Source organism: Cydia fagiglandana, chromosome 11 (genome assembly GCF_963556715.1).
Source record: "Cydia fagiglandana chromosome 11, ilCydFagi1.1, whole genome shotgun sequence".
Taxonomy (NCBI): Eukaryota; Metazoa; Arthropoda; class Insecta; order Lepidoptera; family Tortricidae; genus Cydia; species Cydia fagiglandana.
The window spans coordinates 9,758,923-9,784,227 of NC_085942.1; the positions used below are offsets into that span (position 1 = coordinate 9,758,923).

General features: G+C 38.0%; 1 protein-coding gene across 1 annotated transcript in view; it reads right to left on the reverse strand.

Moving 5' to 3' along the window:
- The window catches only part of LOC134668661 (sterile alpha motif domain-containing protein 1), a 48,964-nt gene that overhangs the window by 8,191 nt on the left and 15,468 nt on the right, over positions 1-25,305 (reverse strand). Inside the window, exon 3 of the mRNA XM_063526102.1 lies at positions 9,961-10,079. Within this exon, the coding sequence (XP_063382172.1) occupies positions 9,961-10,079 (119 nt within the window). The remainder of the gene's footprint in view (positions 1-9,960; positions 10,080-25,305) is intronic.

The window sequence follows — 25,305 nt, forward strand, 5'->3', positions numbered from 1 at the left end:
ATATACTCGCTATTTTGAAGTGCAGAGTGAAGATTTATGGTTAACGAAACCGAGAAAAAGTATCTACTCATGTGTTAGCTTTTTTTTCTTAGTTTCGTTTACTGTAAAAAAATACACGTGAGGTTTCCCTATACCCCCCTCCTCCAACGTGATCTATCGTGATTTTTTCGTGTCTCCCCCTATCAAACCTCGCGTGATTTGTGCACAGGCCCTAAGTATTACAATTAATGAATTCATTAGATACTTAAGTAGTAAAATGAAATGAATTCCGCAAACCTAGGCAATAATGGTACGTGGTTAATAAAGGTAAATAATTAAAAAAATAGAAGAAACAATGTAGAGCGATTAGGCTTATCGGCTTTTTAGTGTTTAATAGTAGGTAGATATATACCTAGCTAGGTGGTAGGGTAGTAAGTACATAACTTTGCATATTTTGACTCCTAAAAAATTTATTATGTCCATAAAATTTAAATATTGACCTAATCTACTTAATCATAATAATCATATAAATTAAGTACAGAGTTGTCTGCCATTCAACTTGAGGTAGACTGATAATTAAAGTAAACAGCATAATTATGACAAATCGTTAATAATAAGACATTTGTAAAAAAATTAAGTCAATAGTGTTGCCGTCTGGTAAAAAACAATACGATAAAAATGTCTAATAAAATTTGCTCACAAAGTTATTTAACATTCAACCCTGGCATAATAGCATAAACATGTTAAATTACACAAAATTTAACGGTGGGGATATTTTCACCTCTGCCTTTTAAAGGCCATTAAAGCTGCTGATTTTTAAATTAAATGATAAAATTAAAATCCAATTCTTGGAAAAGGTTTATAGGTATTTATATGTACCATTTTTTGACTGTCATTTTGTAGGTACAGTCTAGTCAAAGAATTTAATTTCCTACCCATTTTGTACTTTGTCACAGTGGCAATAGTATGAGGTCTCTAGCAACTATCATATTGATTGTCAGTGTGACAAGGTATGAAATGGTTCAGATATTAAACATGACAGATCATCATTAATTAAAAGTGTAAATATAGTGATAGTGTAAAAGATAAGCATACCTACTGGTATTACCAATACATGGTAAACCTAGGTATACTATTTTTGCTATTATTATAAAAGTATAGGTAATAAAGAATTGTTAAAACATTATTTTCCAAGATTATTATATACATACTTTTAAATAGCCAAATTTCATTCATACATATGCTTAGTTTCTCATAAAAAATTATAATCAGTCCCTTTCCACCCGGAAAATTGAGATTTGCTAACGTATTAATGAATTTTAGAGACATGTTAAAATACTTAAAATAGACATTTAGGTATGTAACTATAATCAATACGCATAATCATATCAGATATCAGATAGTGGAAAGGGTTGTCATTTGACATACTTATAAGTGTGACTAAGAGGCCACAAATTTTGGTTCAGACGAGAGAAGAAAGTTTACTAGATAGAAATGGTTTTCAGTTTAATATTTGTACTATTCTTATATTAACCGTTACTTTAATATAATTTAGTGTAACTACACTGAGAGAAAAGACTAACAAAAACACACTTAGAATTACAAAAATAAACTTAATCCGGGGACAAGGAGAGTCAACTAATAGGAACAAATTGACTTTTGCAATTTCTATTAGTTCTTGCAATTTCTATTATGTTTTTGTTGAAATTAGATTTGGGATTACTGAGCTGTTTGTAGAAATAAATAAACTTTACAGAAATAGTGAAACATCCATAATTATTACTAAAATTTATTTTTTTCCCCCAGTACAGAACTGTTTTTTAATTCCTGGTGATGATTTTCTCTCAGTGTACTACAATCTAAGTACTTATTATGTTGTCCAAAAGCGCAAATAAATGTTATGACTTGCCTACTACATTGTATATAACGAGCCCCCCGAGAAATTAGTCAAAACATGTTGAATATGCATAGTATGTGCATATTCAAATGTATCAAAGATGTCTATTATATCTATCTAATATGTCTAGTGAATGCATTTGTTTACAGTGTTTATATTTAGTGGCTAGTGTCACATATATACTTAATATACTTAATTTGTCTCTTATCTCCACTATGAGCCCTATCTTCAATACAATAACATTATATTTATGCAACAAGTACTTAACATGCTTTAGGAGTATTAACACAAAATCAGTATTGAGAATTTTGAATAACATTAAGCGTTGACTCAATTATGTCGAAGATAGTCAATAAGGATCACATGAATTTAAATACATATTTTGTTTAGTTATCAGTTGTTTCAAGGGGAAAAAATATTTAATGACAGAATTTAATTGTGCTCTTTGATGCCACTGGTTCAATTAATGAAAACATTTAGTAAAAACAACTAACTAAATTGAAATAATACAATGTTATTGCTCTATAATTTTGTTATACTAAGTTGTTGGTCTGTGTGATGTCTCAGAATGCATAAATTAGAGGTAAATCATAACAAGGACTGAAGTTGTTGGGTGCATATTAAGCCTGATAATGATAACCAAACAATCACAAGAAAACTACCTACATAACTCAAGTGTATGTTCCTTCTGATAAACATATTTGTTGGACTAGTGCACATAATCAAAAGACTTGTCACAACTAAGGCGAGAGGTGATTACGGAACTGTCTGTCATGAAAATTTATTTAAATTTACACAAACAACGTCTGGGTGTGACGTTGCTATCGGCGCGCCTCTTATCACTTGGCATGCTCCCGCCGTCTCGCGGCCGAGCTGCCGACTCTGCCGAGTGCCTCGGGCCTCACTTCACTCCCTTCCACTACAAATCAAACACTCCCAATATTCTCACTCGCCTACATTCATTTACTAACATTATTGATTCAGTGTAATCCTTTACACCATCTTAGGATGACGGTAAACCATCGGTAAGTCCCCTAAGTGGAGCAAAGTTATTATTTACTATAATCATATGTGATATTCAAGCTTGCGTGTTCCTATTTTTTTGCGATTTGTATGTAAATTACTCACTATTTGAAACGTTGTCGTCCACAATTCTTGTAGGTTTTTCACCTATTGATGACAGTTAGTGATGTGCTTGTGTCCAATGATTAACGATGATACGCTGAGGAGTTAAATCGAATCGATCACTCGATTTTTTACGGTCGCCGTATAAATCCACACAGTCACTGACATTTAAAAATTTGTTTTCGCGAACTGCTTCAACATTGGCTTTAAACAAAACAATCACAGGGCACTAGACGGAGACTACAACACCCGTAAGCGCTTTTGCAATAATTAACTATCATTCACTAATAAATAAAATATGTTTTTAAATGCAATAACACTATAAAAATAAATTACTTTTGAAATAAGAATAACATATAAATTCCACTATCGCGTGTTTTGTCTTAGAGTTGTTTTTCATATTGGCAGGAAGACGCCTGCCATCGAGCGAGTCTTGTTATTCAATGACGCGGACGCGGCGCGGTGTTCGCAGTCGCGTAGCGGGGAGAAAACGGGCGGGCGGCGGTGCACCGGCTGCCGCCGATGTCGTCTCACACTAGCGTAGGCAGTTGTGTGTCACGTCGACCCCGACACACAGACGTAACCTGCTATGTCTAGCCGCGTCTGTGTGCTCAACAGCCGACACAATACACTACGTGTGTGCGTTCAAAGGTAAAAGTGTGAATAATGTTAGTATCAGTACGACGTACATATGATTCCGCACACATGTAAAAGAAGCTCGATTGCTGCCACCGCGCCGCGCCGTCGTATGTATGGGCACCTATATGTAGATATTAGCGAGCGATGCGATGACGCGTTTGTCGGCTTGCGAGACGAGACGAGACGGTTGGCATTGCTCAATGATCGAGGTAATCGTAAGAGTTGTAACGAAATCGAAGTAGGTGGATACAAATCTAGATATAGCAGAAACAATTAAGGTATATTCGGGTAATACCGAATGTCAGATAATTCCGAAATTCAGATGAAAATCACCCTTAATTCCATCATAATAAAAGTCTCTTTTCGGAATTATCCGACAGTTTTCGACATTCGGAATTATATACCCGAGTAAACTTTAATCCATCCTCTTTAACTTCAAAATAATTACAATTTCTCAAACTTTAAAATCTTTAAGTTACGGATTAACCGTTATCGCAGTTTATCCTCACATTTCATAATAAATATCACTACGTCACAGGGTCAAAAAGGTCTTTTTTGAAAATATGTATTATGCAGTAGGTAAATGTAAATTCCCTTGGTAGATATTTCGTTAATTATCATAGTTTAATGTGTTAATACACATTCACAATAATGCCAATAGTGAAGCTATAGAAGTCCTTTATCATTGATTTAAATTAAGTGAATTGAAAAATATCGATACTTTAATTCAACATCAATCCCTAATTCCATCACTAATTCGAATTTAGTTCCAAAACTCACGTCACGTCACACCCGAGACCCTATTCGACTTGTCAGAATGTGCCAACGTGACATAGCCATAATTAAATTTGTCATTTACAAGAAAATACTCGAAAATAGTGTCGTGTCAAATAGCTCACTGGATAGATGACTACGTATTTCCCTGAACAGATAGATTTTGACCTTAACTATAACCATTATATCATAGTTATACCCCTGACCCCTTAACGAATGTATTTATAATTTTTTTTAAGAATGGCGGTTTTGATAAGCAATCGGTAATATATGCCTAAAATGAAGAACGAGGTAAAATCAATTTTGTACGATTTCATTGATAGAGCGAAGTTGAAGAAGTAGACAGGAAAGCGGATATCCAGCCCAATTCGAATTTTAGTTATTCGATCTGTTTACGTATTACACTCTCCGAGGAAGGAATTCTGTAATTCCGTCATTGGGACAATTCCGTCCACGAGCTTATATTTCTTTATTTTTCAATCGTAGGATAAATAGTTATTTCAGTTATTTGTTTTTTTACTTTGTGGGTGTTTCAACACACGAAAAGTAAAATACATTTGCAGTATTTGCACCCGTGAGTAACACAAAACTTTTCACCTCACTATAGCGAGGAAAGTGCAACATGCAAAAAAACAGCTTATGAAAAATAAGTATTGCTTTGTACACATTATAACCATCATCAGGTTAATTATAATAATCATCAATATAGTATAACATTATTTAAAATATTTTTGCGGCAACAAACTTATTTCTGCGTTTTTGACAGTTTCCCGTAGTTCCACAGGCGTTAAGTAGATTATCTTCATCGCTGGAATCACTCTTTTTTTACGATATTATTATGACAGAAAACGCTGGTAGTTGTGTATTTTTACGCGAGTCGGTGTGAAATGTTTTAAAGTAAAAATTTTGTTGACAATGTTGACATTTCTGACGATGCGACTCAATTTGTGCGTTCAGAATTATATTCAACATCATTATAAAAAAAAAACAAATGTTTCTTATGTAATTTTAAGGAGTCATAAACCTTAAAATTCCATAAAATCATTATTATATTTATACTTATATTTGTTATTTTTTTATAAAATTTTCAAAATATTTATTTAATGATAATTAATATCGAACGAACCATTATTATGAGCGTTTTAAGTTTTGTTATCTGTCAAAACCTACTTAAACACGACGATGTTTATAATTTTATATTTTTTGTTGATTAACCGTTTAAAATATTTTTATACAATTTTTAATTGTGGATGAATGTCGATGAGTATTCGAAGCCTACACTGCCAAGAATGGCGGACGAAAGTTTGAAATGTCACCGTATTTAAAAATGATTTCGCTTAACATTTATTTTTGTCTGTAAGTGTAAACTCGTCAGTCAAGGTGTTTCGTCAGGAAAAGCTTTGGCAGACTTATAATATATTCTTGAAATATAATATTCTTGAAATGAGGGTTCATACCTATAACCGACTGGAATTGGTTTCATGGTGGTATCAGATGGGTTAATTTAGGGGTCCCGATGGTCACCTTTAAGAGCGTCTGCCAGGCACTTCCGGTAAAAAAAATACTGACAGACTTCGCTTTTCTGTGTCTACATGTAAATTTCTAACTGCTGCCATAACTATTATTTCGTTATCAGATGGATTAAATCAGCTCCCCTTTTTCGCACCGGAAGTGGCCTTCTTTTTTGTACTTTCGGCAAGTTTCGCCGTGGTAGTTGCATCTGTACGGTAAATTATACGGCTATTGCTGAACCAAAGATTTCCTTTGGTAGGATTGGTCCTGAAGGCCTAAGGATGGATTTAAGAAGTGGAGCCACCGCGATTTTTGATGTTAGTTTTTTGAGGTTTTGGCAGCTTCTGCTCTGGAGGAAAATAGGGTCTCAATCTTTATAGAGGCATTAATTATGCTACTATTCCAAGTTTGGTACCATATTCGTATGACTTAAGGATGCCAAATTCATTTTAGGACTCATATTTGCACGATAAAGATGTTAAACTACGTATAATAAAATAAAAAAGTATTTATTTAAAAAAAAATTAACACAAAAAAAAAAATGGCATAATGATTCCTAGCCCTCGTCCTCCAATACCTCTGGATCCAATTCTAATCATCTTCAATGAGTGCTTCGCGGTCCATTACACTGTAAAAAATATAAAACAATGATTACCCAAAAAAGTAGAAACAAACAAGCAAGCAAACTAAAAGCGAAAGTTATTCGAACATAAATATACCTGGAATTATCGCAGTTGCCATTACAGGTCTTGCATAGGAGTGTGCATGGCATTCCTTCTCGCCTACAAGAACAACGGCCTCTACAGCTGTTCTTACATCCACATTTTACCAGCTCTCGCGCCGCATCCCAGATACTGTGCTGGGTTGTCCATATTGGCTGCCATTGTGCTTCCTTTTCAGTCCATCCCCAGTTTGATGGGGAGGGAATGTCGGGTGAGGAGTCAAAAGCTTGTCCCCATATATAACCTGCTTGGTAGGCTGCCCTAAGTCTATGCATTTTAAGAGCATCTCTTGTGGGGGGGATATTCTTATTCTGTAAAGCCTTATTCTTTGCGGCACTGCAAAGCCCAATCAGTGCGAGTGCGAGGCAATGTGGTATATAACTACATACCTAAATAGAATTGCGTATTATTTAAAATTCATATTACAACTAACTGTTGCCCGCGACTTCGTCCGCGTGGATTGTTATCTTCAACATTTTACATCTTTAGTACCTATAATTTTCATATCCAAGCAATGTTGAAATTACTTTTCTTTTTTAGCAAGTTGTATGAAGTTTTAAGTCAAGTGGATTTTGATGTTGGTTGCTGAAATTACTTTTCTTATATTCTAATAATAGGTATGCCCTTATACAAAGATACAAGTTCCACACTCACAAAATATCTGATCTTCATACAAACTTTCAACCCCTTTCTCACCACCTTAGGGGATGAATTTTCTAAAACGCTGAAATTAGTTTTCTTGTATTTTAATTTAATACCTTTTTACAAAGTTTCAAGTTCCAAGCTTAAAATTAAATTTGCACCCGAAGACGAACTTTCATTTCCCTTTTAACCCCCTTAGGGGTTAAAATTCCAAAAACGTTGCAATTACTTTTTTTGTAATCGGCTATTATGAATTTTTAAGAATTTTCAAAGCATTTGTAATGGATTCAAACATTCAACCCCTTTTTAACCCTGTTAAGGAATTAATTTTACAAAACGCTGAAATTACTTTTCCTGTCTTCTAATAATAGCCCTAAAAGTCCCGCGCTCGAAAAAAATTTTGATATCCATACAAACTTTCAACCCCTTTTTCACCACTTTAAGGGATGAATTTTCAAAAACGCTGAAATTAGTTTTCTTGTATTTTAATAATATATCTTTTTACGAAGTTTCAAATTCCTAGCTTAAAAGAAAACTTTAACCCCATACAAACTTTCATCCCCTTTTTAACCCCCTTAGGGGTTGAATTTCTCAAAATCGCTTCTTATCTCTTATACACTTTATAAATGTAATCTGGTGTGCAAATTTCAACTTTCTGGCTTTTGTAGTTTCGGCTCTGCGTTGATGAATCAGTCAGTCAGTCAGTCAGGACACTTGCATTTATATGTATAGATTTATTTTTATTTTTTATTTTTACTATCTATTGACCTAAATATTATTTCAGAACTGACATTTAAACATTCGATTTAAGCGAAAATGATACCAAACTTGACTTGTATACCTAAACCCTACGCAGTTATTAACCTCAGACTTTGTTAAGGCTAAAACCCCCCTCCCCCCCTGCATGAAAAATTCAGGTGGATCCACTTCGTAAACCTATCTTAGGGATCCAAAGATCAATCCTGCCAAAGTAAATCTTTGGTTCAGCAAAAGCCGTATTCTTCGTTTTTTTGTAGTGTACCATTTCCACTATGGCAGACTATCAAATTCGGACAGCATCATTTTTATGGGAAACCCATGTGCATTTCATTCATCCCGGTATCATGTTGGTTCGAAATTTTGCAGTCGGCTCTTCTACTTTCAATTATTATATTTTTTATTATAATTTGTTGCCAACTGTGATAGTTAGTAATATTCATATTCATATTCATATTATTTATTCACAATATTTATAATATTCCATGACATTTTTTAATAGAGAATGCCGAAAGGCATTAAGTGCGCTCATCTTACTTTTTTGTTATATACAATAGTTTAAAATAAATATACGGTAAACATTTTAGGAGGCAGCCTACATGCAGAGTCCGAAAAAGGATCGATCTAATAATCCGTTATGTTCAGCGCTCATGCGGAAAGCGATTCGCAAATAGCACTGTGCATTCTCCAGATATAGACACCTATTGCACCAACTTGACAATTGACACCTGACACTGACATTACTGACAATGACCAGTACATTGCCTCACGTTTAAAGCCCCCTCCAGACTATGTGCGTGAATCGCGGCGCGACGTCGCGGAGCGAACATATCGCGAAGTTGACGTATGACTCCACACTCGCACACTTCACGGCGATTTCGCAGTTTGGTTTGCGGCAATATGGCGGAAAAGCATCAGCTGATCGAGTTTAACTGTTAGTTATCTATGGCATCATACGTAATTTAGCTGTTTTTCCATTTTGTTTTATTGTAAAACCGTAAAATATAGCTGCTTAATATAATATAATCATTATATAATTCATATTTATCTTGCCACAGAGGAGCCAAAATATTGTGTAATGTGGAGTCTTGCAAGTTCGCGCTTCGCGTCTCCTTTGACGCGGGCCGAAATACCGACAAAAAACGGAGAACAAGGCGCGAAGGCGTGAACAATCTGCGAAATCGACGCCACACCCGCGTTCGCGGCTTCGCCCGCGATTCATGCGCATAGTCTGGAGGAGGCTTTAGGTCGGTGGGTAACGACGGTAGTACAGTCAACGGTAAAAATATGGGTGTAGACAACTTACTCAAAAATAAGTCCCATAGTTCTTAATTTCACTGACATAAGAGTTATGGGACATATTTTTGAAATGATTTATACACCCATATTTTTACCGTTGACTGTACCTACACATCATCAATGTTTACTTGTTTACCAGCAGCGATGTACAGTCACGAGCTTTAATTTGGGACCCATTTCCATTAAATGTTGTTAGAACATTCGTAATGCAAAATGCAATAAGGTTGAAACTTCAGTTCGATGGTGTTGAAATGTCAAATTAAGACATTTAAAAGTCATAGCGAATTGAAATGATAACCTCTTTGCAAAAAGTTGTCACTCCGGTTTTATAATCTGTTTAGAGTGACATTTCCAAAAATATTATTTCACAAATTGACGTAATTGAGTGGTTGCCCCTAGAAACGTAAACGTAAGTAAATGTCGATAGTAAACAATGACATTATGTCAATGATTTATGACACTGCGTTAACATATTAGCTCTAAATAGCGTCAGTTTGCTACACGATATTCAACCTTAGGTGGGCGTGTGGGGTGGGTCAGTGTGAGGCGAAAAGTGTCAGTGTGGTGAAACGGGTTAAAACTAGAGGGCAAGAAAAGGGGTTAGAGTCAACTCACGGGGCAAGCGGCGGCGGCTGCGGCGGCAGCGCGCCGGCGGCGCAGGAGCGGGCGGGCCAGCGCGCCCGCAGCGCACGCCACCACCGCGGCGCCCGCGCATGCGCCCGCCCACCACCACTCTGGAATACAACGAGGATATCTTCAGATGAAGGTAATATTATGAATGGAGAACAGTCCTCATGAGTAATTTGACAAAAAAAACATACAATTCGCTATGTGTATAGATTAATTAATTATCGGCCCATTAAAGTTCACATGCCGTGCGATGGCCTCGCTTATTGTTATCCCGCCACCACGGAGTTTGCACATATCCAAAGGTAGGAAGTGTTTTTTATTTCCGTTCACTGTAGTAGGTAGTGCGTTGATTATGTTTTCTTATCACAATTTTCATATGTGTTTCACTTAAACGATTTGGAACGGATATCAGACTCGATTTTATAGTTTAGGTGCATTTGACATGTGCGTAAAGCAGGTTTAAATGGAGGAGCAGCATCCGCAGTTTAAAAAAAAAATTTAGTACCTACATATTTGTTTTTACCCACAGCCCTTTTACTCACAGGTGATTTGAAAATCAAATATTATACCTAAGTCATGTAAGTTAGAATCGGCCTCCGGCCACTCGGAAGTACCTAATGTTATGTTAAATGCCGCGCGGCTAGGTACAGAAATTACTTCTTTAATAATCATTGAGATCTTCGTGTGACGTTTAGCCGTGATAATGATAATACGAAGAAGAATTCAGTTACACCCTTAAACCCTTAACGATGTTCTGATATTTCGTGAAACGGAAAACTCGACCCGGCCATCGGAAATCCATGGTACACCGGCCATCGAAAGTGACTTGATAAAGTTTCGATATAATAAGCGCTTATTTATGCTCTACAGATTACGACGTAGATGTCACTACAAGCGTAGCTAGCTACGCTTACTAACGCGACCACTTGGCACTTTGCTCAATAGCAAAGAATTGATTGGAATAGAGTAGTAAATGATTGACAACTAAAGTTGATGACGTTTTACAACGCTAAAGGCGCCGTGAATGAACTATAGGGGGCAGCATAGGAACAGTCAGATTTTTGGCGCGGCGTAAATGTGTCGTTTATGCTTCCGATGTAGCCCTCAAGATGGCAGGAGCTACTATGCATAAAGGTACCGACGAGAACGATAGATGGTAGCACTTGCTTTGGCAATGTACAGTCAAGGAATTTAAATTCCGACCCATTTCGTACTTTGTCACAGTGACAACCGTATGAGGTCTCTAGCGGCTTTCATATTGATTGTCACTGTGACAAAGTACGAAATGGGTCGGAATTTAAATTCCTTGACTGTACATGTGCACATATGTTTCCGATTCAGGCCACAAGACGGCAGACTCTCCAACGCGCAAAGTCCCTATTATATGTCTTGTGATATATGAACTGCCCTACCGTAGGGTCCCCGGCCGGGCTTATTTAAAGAGTGAACTCCAAAAATGAAATTTTGAAACTACTTACATTGAACTGTATTGTATGTATGTACTTACATATATTTTATCTACCATCTTTAATAGCTGGCTGTTCTTATAACTATCTTTTTGTTTAAGCTTCTGTAGCATAACATATTAGAAAAAAATTGTTTCGGACTATGAAAAGCCTCATGTACTTACCTATTATCTATCTATGGTAGCTATGGCTCATGTCGATTTTTTGCACTTTCAGGAATTGTTTCTCGCTATTGATGCGCAAGCCGATCAACAGATTTTTATGTACAACTGAAATAGAGCTGTGATTGTGTATGTACTTCCGAGACGAGATATAGCCATTTATTCAGCCATGAGCCATCTAATCACATGTTTATATTTCATTACCGTCCGGAATTGAGTGAATCAGAGTGTCGTTACGATTTGGGCTTCAGCCGCATGTGAGGTCAGGAGCATAGATGCCAATTGAATTTTACCGTTTCCTTATTTTAAAGCAGATAAGCATATTGGGCGCAACGGGCGGATAGCAACGAGACGGCGCGCGGTCGGAGTTGTAAACATGGATTGGAATATTCGAACTACCTATGAGTTTGCTGCATTGCTATTTTAAACTGAGACCAGGAAATAGGAAATGTTCAACAGGTATTTTCCTACTTTATACGAGTATCTTTTGATACAAAAACATAGAGCCAAAATGGTAACTATAATGCCTAATAAGTAAATAACCATTTTGTTTTTGATTCATACCCACCAAGAACATGGTTAGATTATCGTGAAACTTATTTAAAAAATATTGAATATGGATTTTTTTCGGGGTGAAAAATTGTAGAGAGCGTTTAAGAGTGATTACTGATGAAACACGAGCTAGAGTGCTTATGTGTTTATATGAGACGCTATTATCAACTTGTGGTATTACAAATACAAGTACCTACTTAACCAACCGGACCAACCAGATTTGTCCATGTTCTCGTCAAACTTATCTATACCTTAATAAAACAAATAATATAATTAGCACCATATTTAAGATTTTGCTGGTGTCATAGTCCTTTCTTAGTCAGGTCAGCAGGTCTGCTAGGATAGACATCTGCATATCTATTTTTGCGTAGTAGGCAAGTGTGCTATTCAATTGTATTTTTATTTAGATTGAATGCAAACTTTATGTAAAACGATAGGAGCAAATAACATAACAATACCTACACGTGCTGGTGTCATTCAACTGTGCTGCATATTTTGTGTGCTGGGAGCGTAAGATTTACGTCGCGTACCTATTTGGCCGTAAGGCGTGTTAAGGATGTTTATTCAGTGCTTGTTTTGATGTCGAAACGGTCAAAGTTATACCTACTTGGCAGACAATTTTGGCACGACATTTAAATAATTAAAAACTGGTAAATACACCAGATAAACTGATGTTGAATTTTATACATAAAAGGATATTTAGAAGCATTTTTTCGCCAGTTACGTATAGAGCAATAAAAGCAAATGCAGGTTGTAATCGAGGTAACGTGTAAGCAAAGTAAATGTTTATGCTTACCTATTTCATTTAAATTCATTCTTGCATATCTAACCTATGTATCATTGCGGCTAACCTAAGATGTGATGTATATTTAGGTCCAGAGTGCATTATTTCTATTTTTATAAAGGAGTTTGTTTGCGTGGTCGCGCTAATTTTAGCAAACCTTAATCAGAATATCTCACTCCACAACCCGGCGGCCCGGCTGCGACTCGCCACATTATAAGATCTCAGGGATATCTTTCATTCCAAGAGAAAACTGAATGTTCGTGTTTCATTTGCCAAAAGACATGTTATTCCAGCAATGCAGGATTCATAATATTAAGCATGAACGTATTTGTTGTCATATTGCATTAGGAATTTTCAAACGCAGGTACTTAGATATTTGTCAATAAAGTTTAATGTCCTAGTTTCTAAGCTACATTGTAAAATATTATGTGGTTTGTTGAACACAGTGTCTAGTTTATGATGCTACCTTTATACTATGTGTGTATTACGACTCGAACTCTGCTATATCAACATTACAAAATTACATATTAATTTAACCGATCGCTGTACTCCTTTAGGTAGGTATGAATAAAGAAATTAAAACTGCCTATTTAATGTACATAGCTAAAACCTCTATGCAGATGCTAAGGAGAGTACCTAAGTAATGCGATTGTTACGAGGATAGTTCGCAGTCCCAGGTTAAATGCAGTAATTTGTAGTGCCGATTGAGCGGCGTTAGTCATACACGGAGGCGGATTCCACAGCCGCGGTGGAGCGGCCCCGATCAGCGGCGGCTGGGGCCCAAACAAACGGCATGTGGTCGCGCGTACTCGACAAAAATTCGACATCGTTCGCCCAAGAATGCACAGTGACGCTATTTATAGCGCATGCGAGGAGCGCGGGGGCGGCGGCGACGTCTGGTGTCGGTCTGCCGGGGCCTGCCGCCGATCACCGAAATAGCTTCTCCAGCTGGCGATACCTGGCCACGTGGCGCGCAAGCTGCCCTACCTGCCCTCGACTTCTCGCGAGGCCCGGGCGTCTTCACCACTCTCCGCGGTCCTTCATCACAGCTAGCTACCTAGCGCAGCTTCAGACTATGATCTGACTATTTAGCGCTCCGAGACAGATTGGCTTACTATAAGCTAGATCTGACGTGACACCCAGATACGTGTGAGACAATACGCATCTGTCTCGAGAGAGAATTTATACAGAGACCTCCACTTGGCAGGGAGTCACGCCAATTGCGTCAACTGTGTCGGTAAAACTAAGGGAGTTTATTTAGATGTTTGCAATTATCTGATAAAATTCACATTTCAATGTTTTTTTTAAATATGTATTTGATTTGATATCGATATGATATATCATATCATGCAATATATTGCTCTAAGATGTGCATCGTCCCTACTTAAATAAATGCGGCCGAGATGATGCATGATGCATGCATGATGCAGATGCATGCATGATGCATGATGATGATGATGAAGGTGCAGTAGATTTTAGAAAAGTCGTAGCGCTTTTTTAGGTCACGATACAGTTAACAATTTTTTATTAGCAATTTTTTTATAGAAGGCCACTTCATCAATTCAGAACCTTACTTTTTGCCTTTGGCTTGATAGAAAAAAACACCGAAGCTAAAATAATAAGTGAGAGTGAAAGAAGAAATTGATCCCACGGGGCCTTAAGAGCAATAAATATTGTATCAATATCAAATTGATAAATAACAGTCTGTATACCGCCCATGCAATACTGTAAGCAATACTTACATATTGCACCAAGTGGGAATATAATATAAAAGTCAGCTAACCAAATTAGCATCGGGCTAACTCAAAACAATGTTGTTTTTTTCTCTAAAAAAGTTGTTGCCAATGACGACGGAGCGAACAAACAGGGTTATCCATTTCAGAAGGGCCGTATAGCAGACCTATAAAAGCAGTTCATGATATTTCTGCTATTATGACATTACGACGATAACTTTTCTTGAAATTAGAAATAGTGTGTCACCTTCTTCATATTTCACGGGCGGGGCGGGGCGTACTGAGGGCGACTTACGCGTACCGAGGAAGACAAAACCTGGTCATAATATATTGCTGCGCATATTATTCCAGTGTCCTTTTAAATATAAAGTTCCCCGTGTATAGTATTAATGTTACACAAACATACAGTACGTAATAGATAGGTGTACTTTGCACTCAGTGCAGAGCAGACGTCAGCTCTTAAGTAGGTGTTGATTTTAGAAATTCCCAGACAGTGAATGGGTGTCAGGTCTTCTTGATCAACAATTCCATTCACTCAGTTTGACGAAAACATTGAACCCCATCTGTCATTGGAAACGCAGAGCCAAGACTTAATTTATCCCAGTGATGATATTGCCAATAATCCAACGAACATTAAGGGATTTTCTTTTATCTTTCCAGTAAAAAAGAAACAATACCTACCAACGTAATATTTTCTTATATGCTCGTTATTCTAGTAGCTAGCTTTTTTCCACGAGTTTCCAAGCGTTTGAATAACACAGATGGATATATTTATTAACGCGATGGCGGTGGCGCTTTATAGTGCGTTGTTGGATTTACGACTTTGAGCATTGACCTTTAAATTGAATTTAGCGTGCGGAACTTCTAACGTCAGGTAGAACTTATAACTCCTTATAGCATCGCTTTTTAAACCCTCGTGCGAATGATGAGGACTTAGACTTAGAGGATCTTGGCCTCCGATCCGACAAGAGAAAGCTACTTTTCTTTGAAATCTTCATCTTCAACCTAGCGTTTTCCCGGCCTAGCGCCAGAGTCCGCTTTCTTATTACTCAATCTTCTCCACTTTGCCCGGTATTCGGCATCCTCAGATGTGACATTGTTTTTTTTTTCATGTGAAGCCAGCGCTTTTTGGGCTACTTTTCTTCGAAATATTAAAAATAAGTAGGTATTTACACAATGTTAGAGTCGGACCACGCTTACTCTACATGGCATTTGCAATGACAAAGTGTGGCATTGTCATCATTAATGTCAAATGTCTATAAAATTATGACGTTTATAATCTTTTTCATATCGCATGCTCTGAAAGTGGGTCGTTGTTGTTCTAAATGGTTCGAAAGTGATACGTTTATGCTCTAGTGCAGAAAAGTGGTGTACTCTTCTGCGTCCCCGTCCCACGAACAACTGGGTGGAAACAAAATGGAAAAATAGTGTCTTTATTTCCTCGCCTGGAACAATTGGTAATTTTACTAATCCCACGTTGATCCTTTTTTTATAAAAAACGATGTAAGTGAATTGTGAAAAACAAATTATTCTTGATTTCTTTCGTTGAATTCTATTTACTCGATTTCATAAGGCGGGAACCAAAAGAAATACACCAAAAATATTTTTTTTACCTTACACTTGCGTAAATGAGCAAAGGCATCAGAATCTTATTATATACAGCCACAGTTAAACGTTTGTACGATATTAATTTGATTTTTAAAGTTATTTAGCACTATATTCATGAAAATAAAATAAAATACAAGATAAAAATTACTTATATTATTAATTAAATTGTTATTTAATATTTAAAATACTTTTATTATGTTATTACGTGGTGCGGCGCACCAAGGTCGCGGTACGGTCCGGTAGTCTGTTGCGGCTTTTAGAACGAAAAAGTATAAAATTAAAAAGTAGAGGAGGCAATCCCGCTGATTTTCATACTATAATGAACAAATCATTTTAAAATTACTGCAGTTTGTTAAAAAATGTGTGTTTTCGTAAATATTGCAATCTAAAATGATTTTCGCTAGGGGTTATTAATCTTCACACATGTAAAGTCTCCGATTGCAAGTAAGTCCTAAGGAAAATAAATCATGGCCGTAGATCTGTTAGGTACTTCCAGTACTGATTTTGCGAAATTAACTTGTCTTATTTGGTTTCCTCGCATTCGATATGAAAAGTAGAGTGTTTAACTCGGGTGAAAGGCACCGTTTCTGTGGGTGCGAAGGGTCCGAAATGGGTGCCTTTCAACCCTTGGTTAACAATCTACTATTACTCACTTTGTTCTATTCGATGCAAAATTAGTTTAAAACGCGAACTCTAACTACGTTGATGTACCTATGCAGAGTTGGTCCCAAAAACTACGTTTAAAATTGCCCTTATGTCCGACACCAGCTCATCTCTAAATTGATTATATCTGAGTCAATGCCGCAGTCTGGTTAAAAATGTGATCACAACAATGTAAGCGGCTCGTGATAAGGGGGTAGTGGGAGGGGGGCGTCGTCTAGACTGAGTGTAAACAGCGTAATTAGGAAGGTGGGCGCGTAGGCAGCCCAGCGGCCTAGCCTTGCGTCACTCCGGCGCGGAAGTTGCCCAGCGACAATCATACCTGAGTGAGTGATTCAACCAACATTTTAAAGTGGCCGCTGACAAAACAGCTTGCCCATTTTTCCTGTGAATCTTATGGGTTTACCCGATATCAAATTCTCATTTTCGTAGGTATCGTCTTGGGTCGTCCCATTCGTTTTTCGTCAAGATCTTAAATTAGTCCTATTCTGCTTTCGTCACTCATTCTACATTGAAAGCCACCGAAGATTGTGACGAATGTAGAATGGGTGACGAAAGCAGAATAGGACTAATTTAAGAACTTGACGAAAAACGAATGGGACGACCCAAGACGATACCTTTTCGTATGCCTTAATGGCATTTCGAGCTAATCGAAAACATATGTATAGCGTAAAGTGTCATTCTATGGAACTTGCTAACTATGTAAACAAAAGTCACTAGTAAATTTATCCTTCAGAGAAAAATTCAATATGGCGGTTTTTGTTTACATAGTTAGCAAGTTCCTTTAAGTAGGTATATTCGATAGTTTGCGCTATCGCCTATAAAGTACCTAGTACAAATAATTAAAATAGACTAAACGGGTAGCATTGAAAACATGAATAATAAGGCGTAGAAACAGAAAATTTAAGGCATAACGAGTAAATCTTATAAGAGAAAGCTAACTCAAAATTGTGGTTTTGAATTTTGACACGTTTTACCTAATCAAGGGTAAATGGGAAAAAATTACACGGAAACTAGACTATATTAGCAAAGGCACACTCCCACCAAAACCTTAAAAGGTTGAAGTTGACTCAATGGGGAAAACTCACGAAAGCATGTGTAGGTAATTTTAATTTACTTCCAGTTGTACGAGTACCTATCCCGGTACAACCCGTACCCCGTGTGCGATCGTTACCCGTAATACCCGTATACAAAAGGTAGGTAGTGATGTTGGCGAGAGACCTGAGGAGCAAAATTTTAAACAGATATTTATTTTAAAAGTAATATAGGTAAAAGAAAAAACCCGGGCGAAGGCCATTTCTTCCGTCTCCAAAGTCGCGCGGCGTGCCGTGCCATGCCCTTCTAATTTCTGGCTCTACGCCCCCTCTAACGCTAGAGTGACTATCGGCGGGATTCGGGAAATGAATTAGAGGGTCACTAGATATGAAATAGTAAATATATGTGACGTTCCACGGCAAAAGGTACCTTATGGCGGCTGGCTCTTATTACGCTATTATCAACGCCACTTCAATATTCAGCAGGGGCAATGGTATAGATGTCGGCGGCAAAGAAGGGCAAACTGCCCAGAAATAGGAGCCTCGCGTAGCGGGGCTCTGTCGACTCAGGGAACGAGTCAAAGATTTTCACGTTTCATGATATGCCTAGGAATTTCACGATATGCCTGATCTTACGATCGGCCGCCGACATAGATATTATAGAAAATTTGAGTACGGAACCCTAAAAAGAAAGAAAAGTTTGATTAACACGGACCAGGGCTATAAGTCCATTTTCTGGACCAGCCTAAGGTGCTCTATCGTTGGTTAGAAGGTTATCCTATCCTAATTCCTAATGGATTACCATTAGGTACTGGACACGCAGTATATAGGCAAGTTACGCTGCATACTGAATGCAAAATGAGATCGACTCTGCCAATATCGTCCAGCGTTTGTTAATTTTTCGACGCAAGATAAGAATCCTGGCCAGTGACACATATTATTCATTTCGGGTATCGGTGTAATAAACGAATTCGTTGCGGTCGTCGGTCGGGCAACCGAGGATGCATTGAACGGTGACATAAACGACATGACTTGCGCTCCACACTCGCCACGGGTTCTTGAATTGAGCTAAATTAACCAATATAAAAATGTGTGAGGATTTTATCCGTACAAACGCGGTCCGTGCCCTCAAAATTATTCAGTGACGCGGTTTGCAGATTTTTTTATACGGTTGCCAAAAAATAGGAATAGCAATCATGAGGCCTTTTTCTAGTAATAATGTCATCTACTTATTCAAAAGCTTAGGGCCCGATTCGGATTTTGAAATAGACATCTATTAGATATCTTTTAGACATCACCAAGATAAATACCGATATGTTTAAGATCTAACCTGTCAAATTTGACATTTGCGCGATTCTGGAGATACTCTTGAACGATTTCCACAGGATATGACTTAGAGATCCAGTTAACATCTAATATATATCTTACTCTATCTAACGTAAAAGTGACATTGGTTGCTCGAATTGCGCTTCAAAAGAGAACTAGTTGATATCTAAACTATAACGTATCTAGAATGGATGTAGTACGTGTCGTCTCTTGTGAATATCTTGAAGTTCGAATACGGCAGTTATTCAATATTTTCGTAATGCATGCATTGATTTCATGAAAGCAAATCAATGTCGTGCCCTGCGCGATTATTTGATGAAATTAGTGTCGTGCAACTAATTTCGTAGTGTAGGTATATGCGACGTGATAAACTAGTGTCGCGAAAGTGCCTGCGCGGTGCGGACATGTAGCTTCGATGCTCATGGGGCCATGTTCACTGCGATACTGTGAATTTCATGATACTAATTATTTCACAAAATTACTTTCGCATTTATCGATTCTTTCGTGAAACCGATTTCAACATGCATTACATGTAAATTCCGCTTAACACGTGCTGTCTTTCTCCGTTTGTTTGAAAATCGGAATATCCGTTAGTTTTGTTTGGATTTACAGAAGTGGTCGTATTTTGCCATGTCACGACTCGTCATTTAAACAAGTTGAATTCGCGTCAAGTAATTGAGGACCGTCACCGTCAGTGATGAAGGTCACCGCGATAACGTACGGTCACCTCGCAGGATGCGTCCCGGCCGTGCAGAGGCGCGGCCGCGCTATTCGGGTTGTTTGTCAACGTCGCTCGTGGTGCCGATGTGCTACGCTATAAATAAAAGCACGACGCGTGCCGGCGGCGCGGCGGGCGCGATCGCTGCGACCACAATCGCCATTGTCTATGTGAATGCAACGCCACATTCAGGGCCGTTAGTGTATTTGCTACGATGAATGGCGAGTGTCGTAACGTATGATGTGATGACACGCCGTGTCAACACCGTTCGTCCTCGAAAACAGGTACCGACTGTCGGTGGTCAAGATTTGCAGACGGTTGGGCAATGTTGTCTCGTGTCTGCGTGAATCTTCTACGCAATTTTAACTGACAGGCCAATTCGAACGTACACGATACATAATGACACCTAAGGCTACGTTCACACGGCGTCATTTTTCCCGTATACCGTATACGAGATTTTATCGAATATCGTAGTGACAGCAAAATTTGTATGGCAACTCTGAAAATTGTTCACACGGCGTCTATACGAGAAAATCTCGTATTCGAGACATATTTTTTACCGTATACCGTAGGGTCTTGCAACTGGGAATGCGAGATTCTCGAAACGATTTTATCGAATGCGATACTCAGTGGCGCTTACGTTTACGTTGAGTCGTTCACACAGACAAACTGGTTTCTCGTAAACGAGACGCGCGAGGGGGCAGGCAGCCGGCAGTTGTGTTAGAAACGTCGTTAGCAAGGTGGTCTGCTCCAATCTTATTAATAAATTGTCAAAGCTGGCGAAAATAATTAAAAAACACACGTCCATCATTTCTGATGTCTTGAAAAAACGCTTCGAATCTTCTTTGTCGGTGTCAACCTGTTTTTAATGGTGGTGTGGCGGCAGGTAATTGCATCGAATAGAAGCCGTGTGAGCGGCTGTCACGTATACGGAAATACCGTATACGTGAAAAAACCGAATGGATCTTGCGCCGTGTGAACAGACGTCCCGTATACGATAAAACCGTATGCGAGAAAATATCGAATCGAATAGTCGCCGTGTGAACGTAGCCTAAATGATTTCACTCAGGTATCGTGCATTTCGCTCGTACTTGTCCGTGCATGTATTGGTGCGGGGGAGACGCACGATAACATCATTCAAATATCATTCTGATATCAGTGTACGTTCGAATTGGCCTATGAAACATAACATACGTCAGTTGTAAAATTCGAATCCTCACTGGGCCATAACATTTATAATAATGATATCTAAATACTTCACCTACCATCATCGATTTAGTTCTTAAGAGGTCTCTTACACTAGGTACCTAAGTGCTTAATTATAATAGCAACGAAGAAAAATAAATATTAGCATATGACATAAGTATTTACGTACCTACTAAACCTAGTTGTTTTTTTCTGAAATATGAATATTTAACATTTATCTCAATATAAAAGTAGGTAAATAGGAACAAGGTTTAAGTGTAAGCACGAGTAAGTATACAATACAAGTACCTACCCAACAACCCACCTAGGGGCATTGTTGATAGGGCCACGTTTGTTATTTCAAAGTGCGTGATTAAGTAATGAAAGGTAAATTGGTTTATTGACTTGTTCCAATTTCTATTTTATTTTAACAAAGACTAGTTACGAAATTAAATTATAGCCATCGAGATTATTTTATTCCATTCTTATGTGTAACTACTTATTCAATATTTTCAATCGGTTGATTAGAGCTAACTCTACCAAAATAAGTCTGCAGCGATTTTAATAGCCCTGACTGTTCAAGTGTTATTATAAACGTCAAACTTCTATAATATTATGATGACGTATAAATAACAATTGCACAGTCTAAGTTTATGTATCTAATATACCACATTATTGTTTTAGTATGTAAGAACACAGAGATGATTTACAATTTAAATTGGTAAAACACGCGCAAATTAAACATAACGATAAGCAGACGTAACATGAAGTAGGTACTTATTAACTTATAGACATAACAATCGGTCAGTAACGACTTTAATTAGTTAATTTATAATCTTCGTACCTCTGTGCCGACAAAGAGCGGATTTTATCAATGCTAAGCGGGCGAGGTGTTCAAAATGATCTTGACGCTACTTATTGTTAAGAGAATAAGCGCGTGTCAAGGTAATTTTGAACATCTCGCCCGCTTAGCAACTTCTGCTGCGACTGTACACCATAATTCTGATCATACTTATGCTATCCGAACACAGACATTTCGCTTAAGCCGACCACTGACTAACAGCACAAAACAGATAGGTACAGAAGTCAATCACATGTATGTACTTTACTTTTCATACCTACGCTCGGCGGTCGCTCTAGGGTTGCGAACTATGGCTTCTGCACAAAAAACTATCGTGGTAGTGGCACTCGTATCTATCGTATCGTATCTCGTATCTAGTTGTTTGATATATTGTTGAGGATGAAACGGGAAAAATGTAAATATAAATCAATAATAACATTAATAACTCAAATAGGTATTTGAATTTTAATGTCATTGTTATATTACTTTGTCACAGAAAATATCTTGCGATAATTTCGAGATTGGCGAAATGCACGATTATTAAATTTTAAAGTGTAATAAATTCGAATTCTCATGTATAATGTAATAAATTCGCATTCGCATTCTCTCTAAAACCACTGGTAGTTAAAAAACGATAATTCACGGTTTAATGTTGAATTTAAACAACCGTCCACTGTACCAGTTATAATAACTTTTCTTTTTGTTTCTCCATTATTGCACAAAAAAGTTCACAGACGCGTGTCTCAAGCGGATGGCACTCGCGCTCGCAGTGGTCCCAACCGGTCCGAGATATCGTGTCCGTGAGCAGTGTCTATGTGTGCGTTGCTCGAGCGCGCTTTGTATGTAGATTGATTTCTGTACCTATCTGTTTTGTGCTAACAGGCCGCCGGACGATATCGGCCTGTCAGTTAGAACAAAAATTTGACAGCTCCGAACAACTGACCGGCCGATATCGTCCGGCGGACTGTTAGTCAGTGTTCGGCTTTAGTGTTTAGGTATTGGCATTTAATACTTCAGTTTATTATGAATGCCATTTATGACACAGTACTATTGGTGGTGTACATGGGTGGCTAATAGTTCATTTAAGAATAACCTTTTAAATTATCTCTCTCACACAGACTCAGTGGTCACAGAGCATTTTGTTTACAACCTTCAAAACTTAGTAACATCAGGAGTGGTTTTGACTGAATATACACCTACATCACAACAAATTTTACGCTGTTTAACATTTCGGAACAGAACAACTTTTTTTGTGAGTGATGAGATTGAGAACCATCCTACATTTTTATTTAAGTAGGTATTTCATTTTAGTTAGCTAGGTAGTGTATTCTTCGTAGGTACTTTATTGATTGATGAATGAAGCCGAAACAGGTCAAAGGAGGGTACTTAATCGCATATGTACCTACACATAGCTGCATAAATTGGGAACGCACTTTTGTAGCTCACTGTACAAAACCGTATTAGGAAATTATATAAAAATGTATTAAATGGTAAGTATGTAAAATGTATTTGTTATTAATATATGTACAATTTAGACGTGCGCGCCGCGCCGGCGCCGCCGCGCCGCGCCGCCATTCATACACGCCGCCGCCGCCGGCTCATCCACTCGGCGCGCCGGTGCACGGCCATTATATGAATTTTTCGATTTTATTTTTTTATGGCAAATCTAATGAGATCCTAACGATTTTAATGCCTGAACAAACGTGAACTAACGTCGCCCGATGACTTCACATAGTTAATTTGGCTGATTTCGGGGTGGGGTGGTTAGCGTGAAGGCATCCACCCCACTTTGAAAAAATTTAAAAAAATTAAGGAATCGGGGCCCTAACGATTCTAAGGTCTGAACAATCATGAACTAACAAATAGCTTGCTATCTAGACCAAAAAAACTTATAAAAAAAAGTGTTTTGGGGTGGCTAGCGCGAAGACAGACACTGCCGTATTCCAACTTCAAGATATTCACAAGAGACGACACGTACTACATCCATTCTAGATGTGTGCGCCGATTAAAAAAAGATCAGCGGCGGTGTTTGCCAAAAAATCGGCGGCGGCTACGTGTTCTCGGCGTGACCTTGAATTTCAGGTTTCTTAAGAAAAAACATTAATTTGTTGTTTTTCTTGAAAATTTTATCAATGCAGGTTACTGGTCAGTTAACTACGTATAGTTTGAGTATACTGTCAGTAAAATAGGGTTTGTAAATGAATATAGGATAGGTATAATAACTTATTTTCCCTAATAACTGGCTTGCATTAAGAGGTTACCTGGTCCCAATGCCCTTCGATCCGATCTGTAACTCTCCGTTTTCTCAAGCTTTCCATGGCTTATCCTGTTTAAAAAAATGACGTACTTTAACAAAAGAACTCTACATATCCTTGACATTTGCTAGACTATAGTGGACTGCTATGGCTTCTTTTTAATGGTTTTCTTGTCGTACAAGCATCAGGCTCTCCGAGACTACCTTCTTTCTCGTTTTCTTATTACTGAGGTTCGCGACTACATGTAATTTGTCTTCCTTTCGTGCGGTCATAAGCCTTATGGACTGCACGGTGCAGACTGCTGCAAGCCGACCTCTTCATAGCGTTCGACCATCTCGCACATGCTCCAACTCGAGCACGTTTGCCATTCATTCAGCTTAAATTGATGTGTTTCTCCACATCATGCGTTGGATAAAATGCCCGAAGAATCTAAGGGCTCACCCATGGCATGTTAGGAAGAGATGAGTGGCGATATAGAGCTCTTTGAGAATGGAGGGGTTTGTTCTTGTAGCTGTCCAAGGTATAAGCAGCACTAGCAGCAGTCTTCGTTTGTTCGTTAACAGTTGACGGTGAATACTTAGGATTACTCAGTTACTTTAATTGGTGTGTCAAGTAGTTTCTGCAACTGGCTATTCAGTTTCATTTAATTAAAATTGATGTATATTTGACAACTGTAACATAAATAATACAAAAAATCCATTTCGTAATCCAAAAACCAACTTGGAATAGCTAATTAACAACACTCAAGGTCACGCCGATTTCACGCCGATCATTTATCGGCGGCGGCGGCGTGGTCAAAAAACCCGGCGGCGGCGGCGCGCCAGCGCCGCGCACACGTCCAATCCATTCTAGATACGTTATAGTTTAGATATCAACTACTACTACTAGTAGCATTGCAATTCGGGCAACCAATGTCACTTTTACGTTAGATAGGGTATTTAGATGTGAATTGGATCTCTAAGTCATATCCTGTGGAAATCGTTCAAGAGTATCTCCAGAATCGCGTA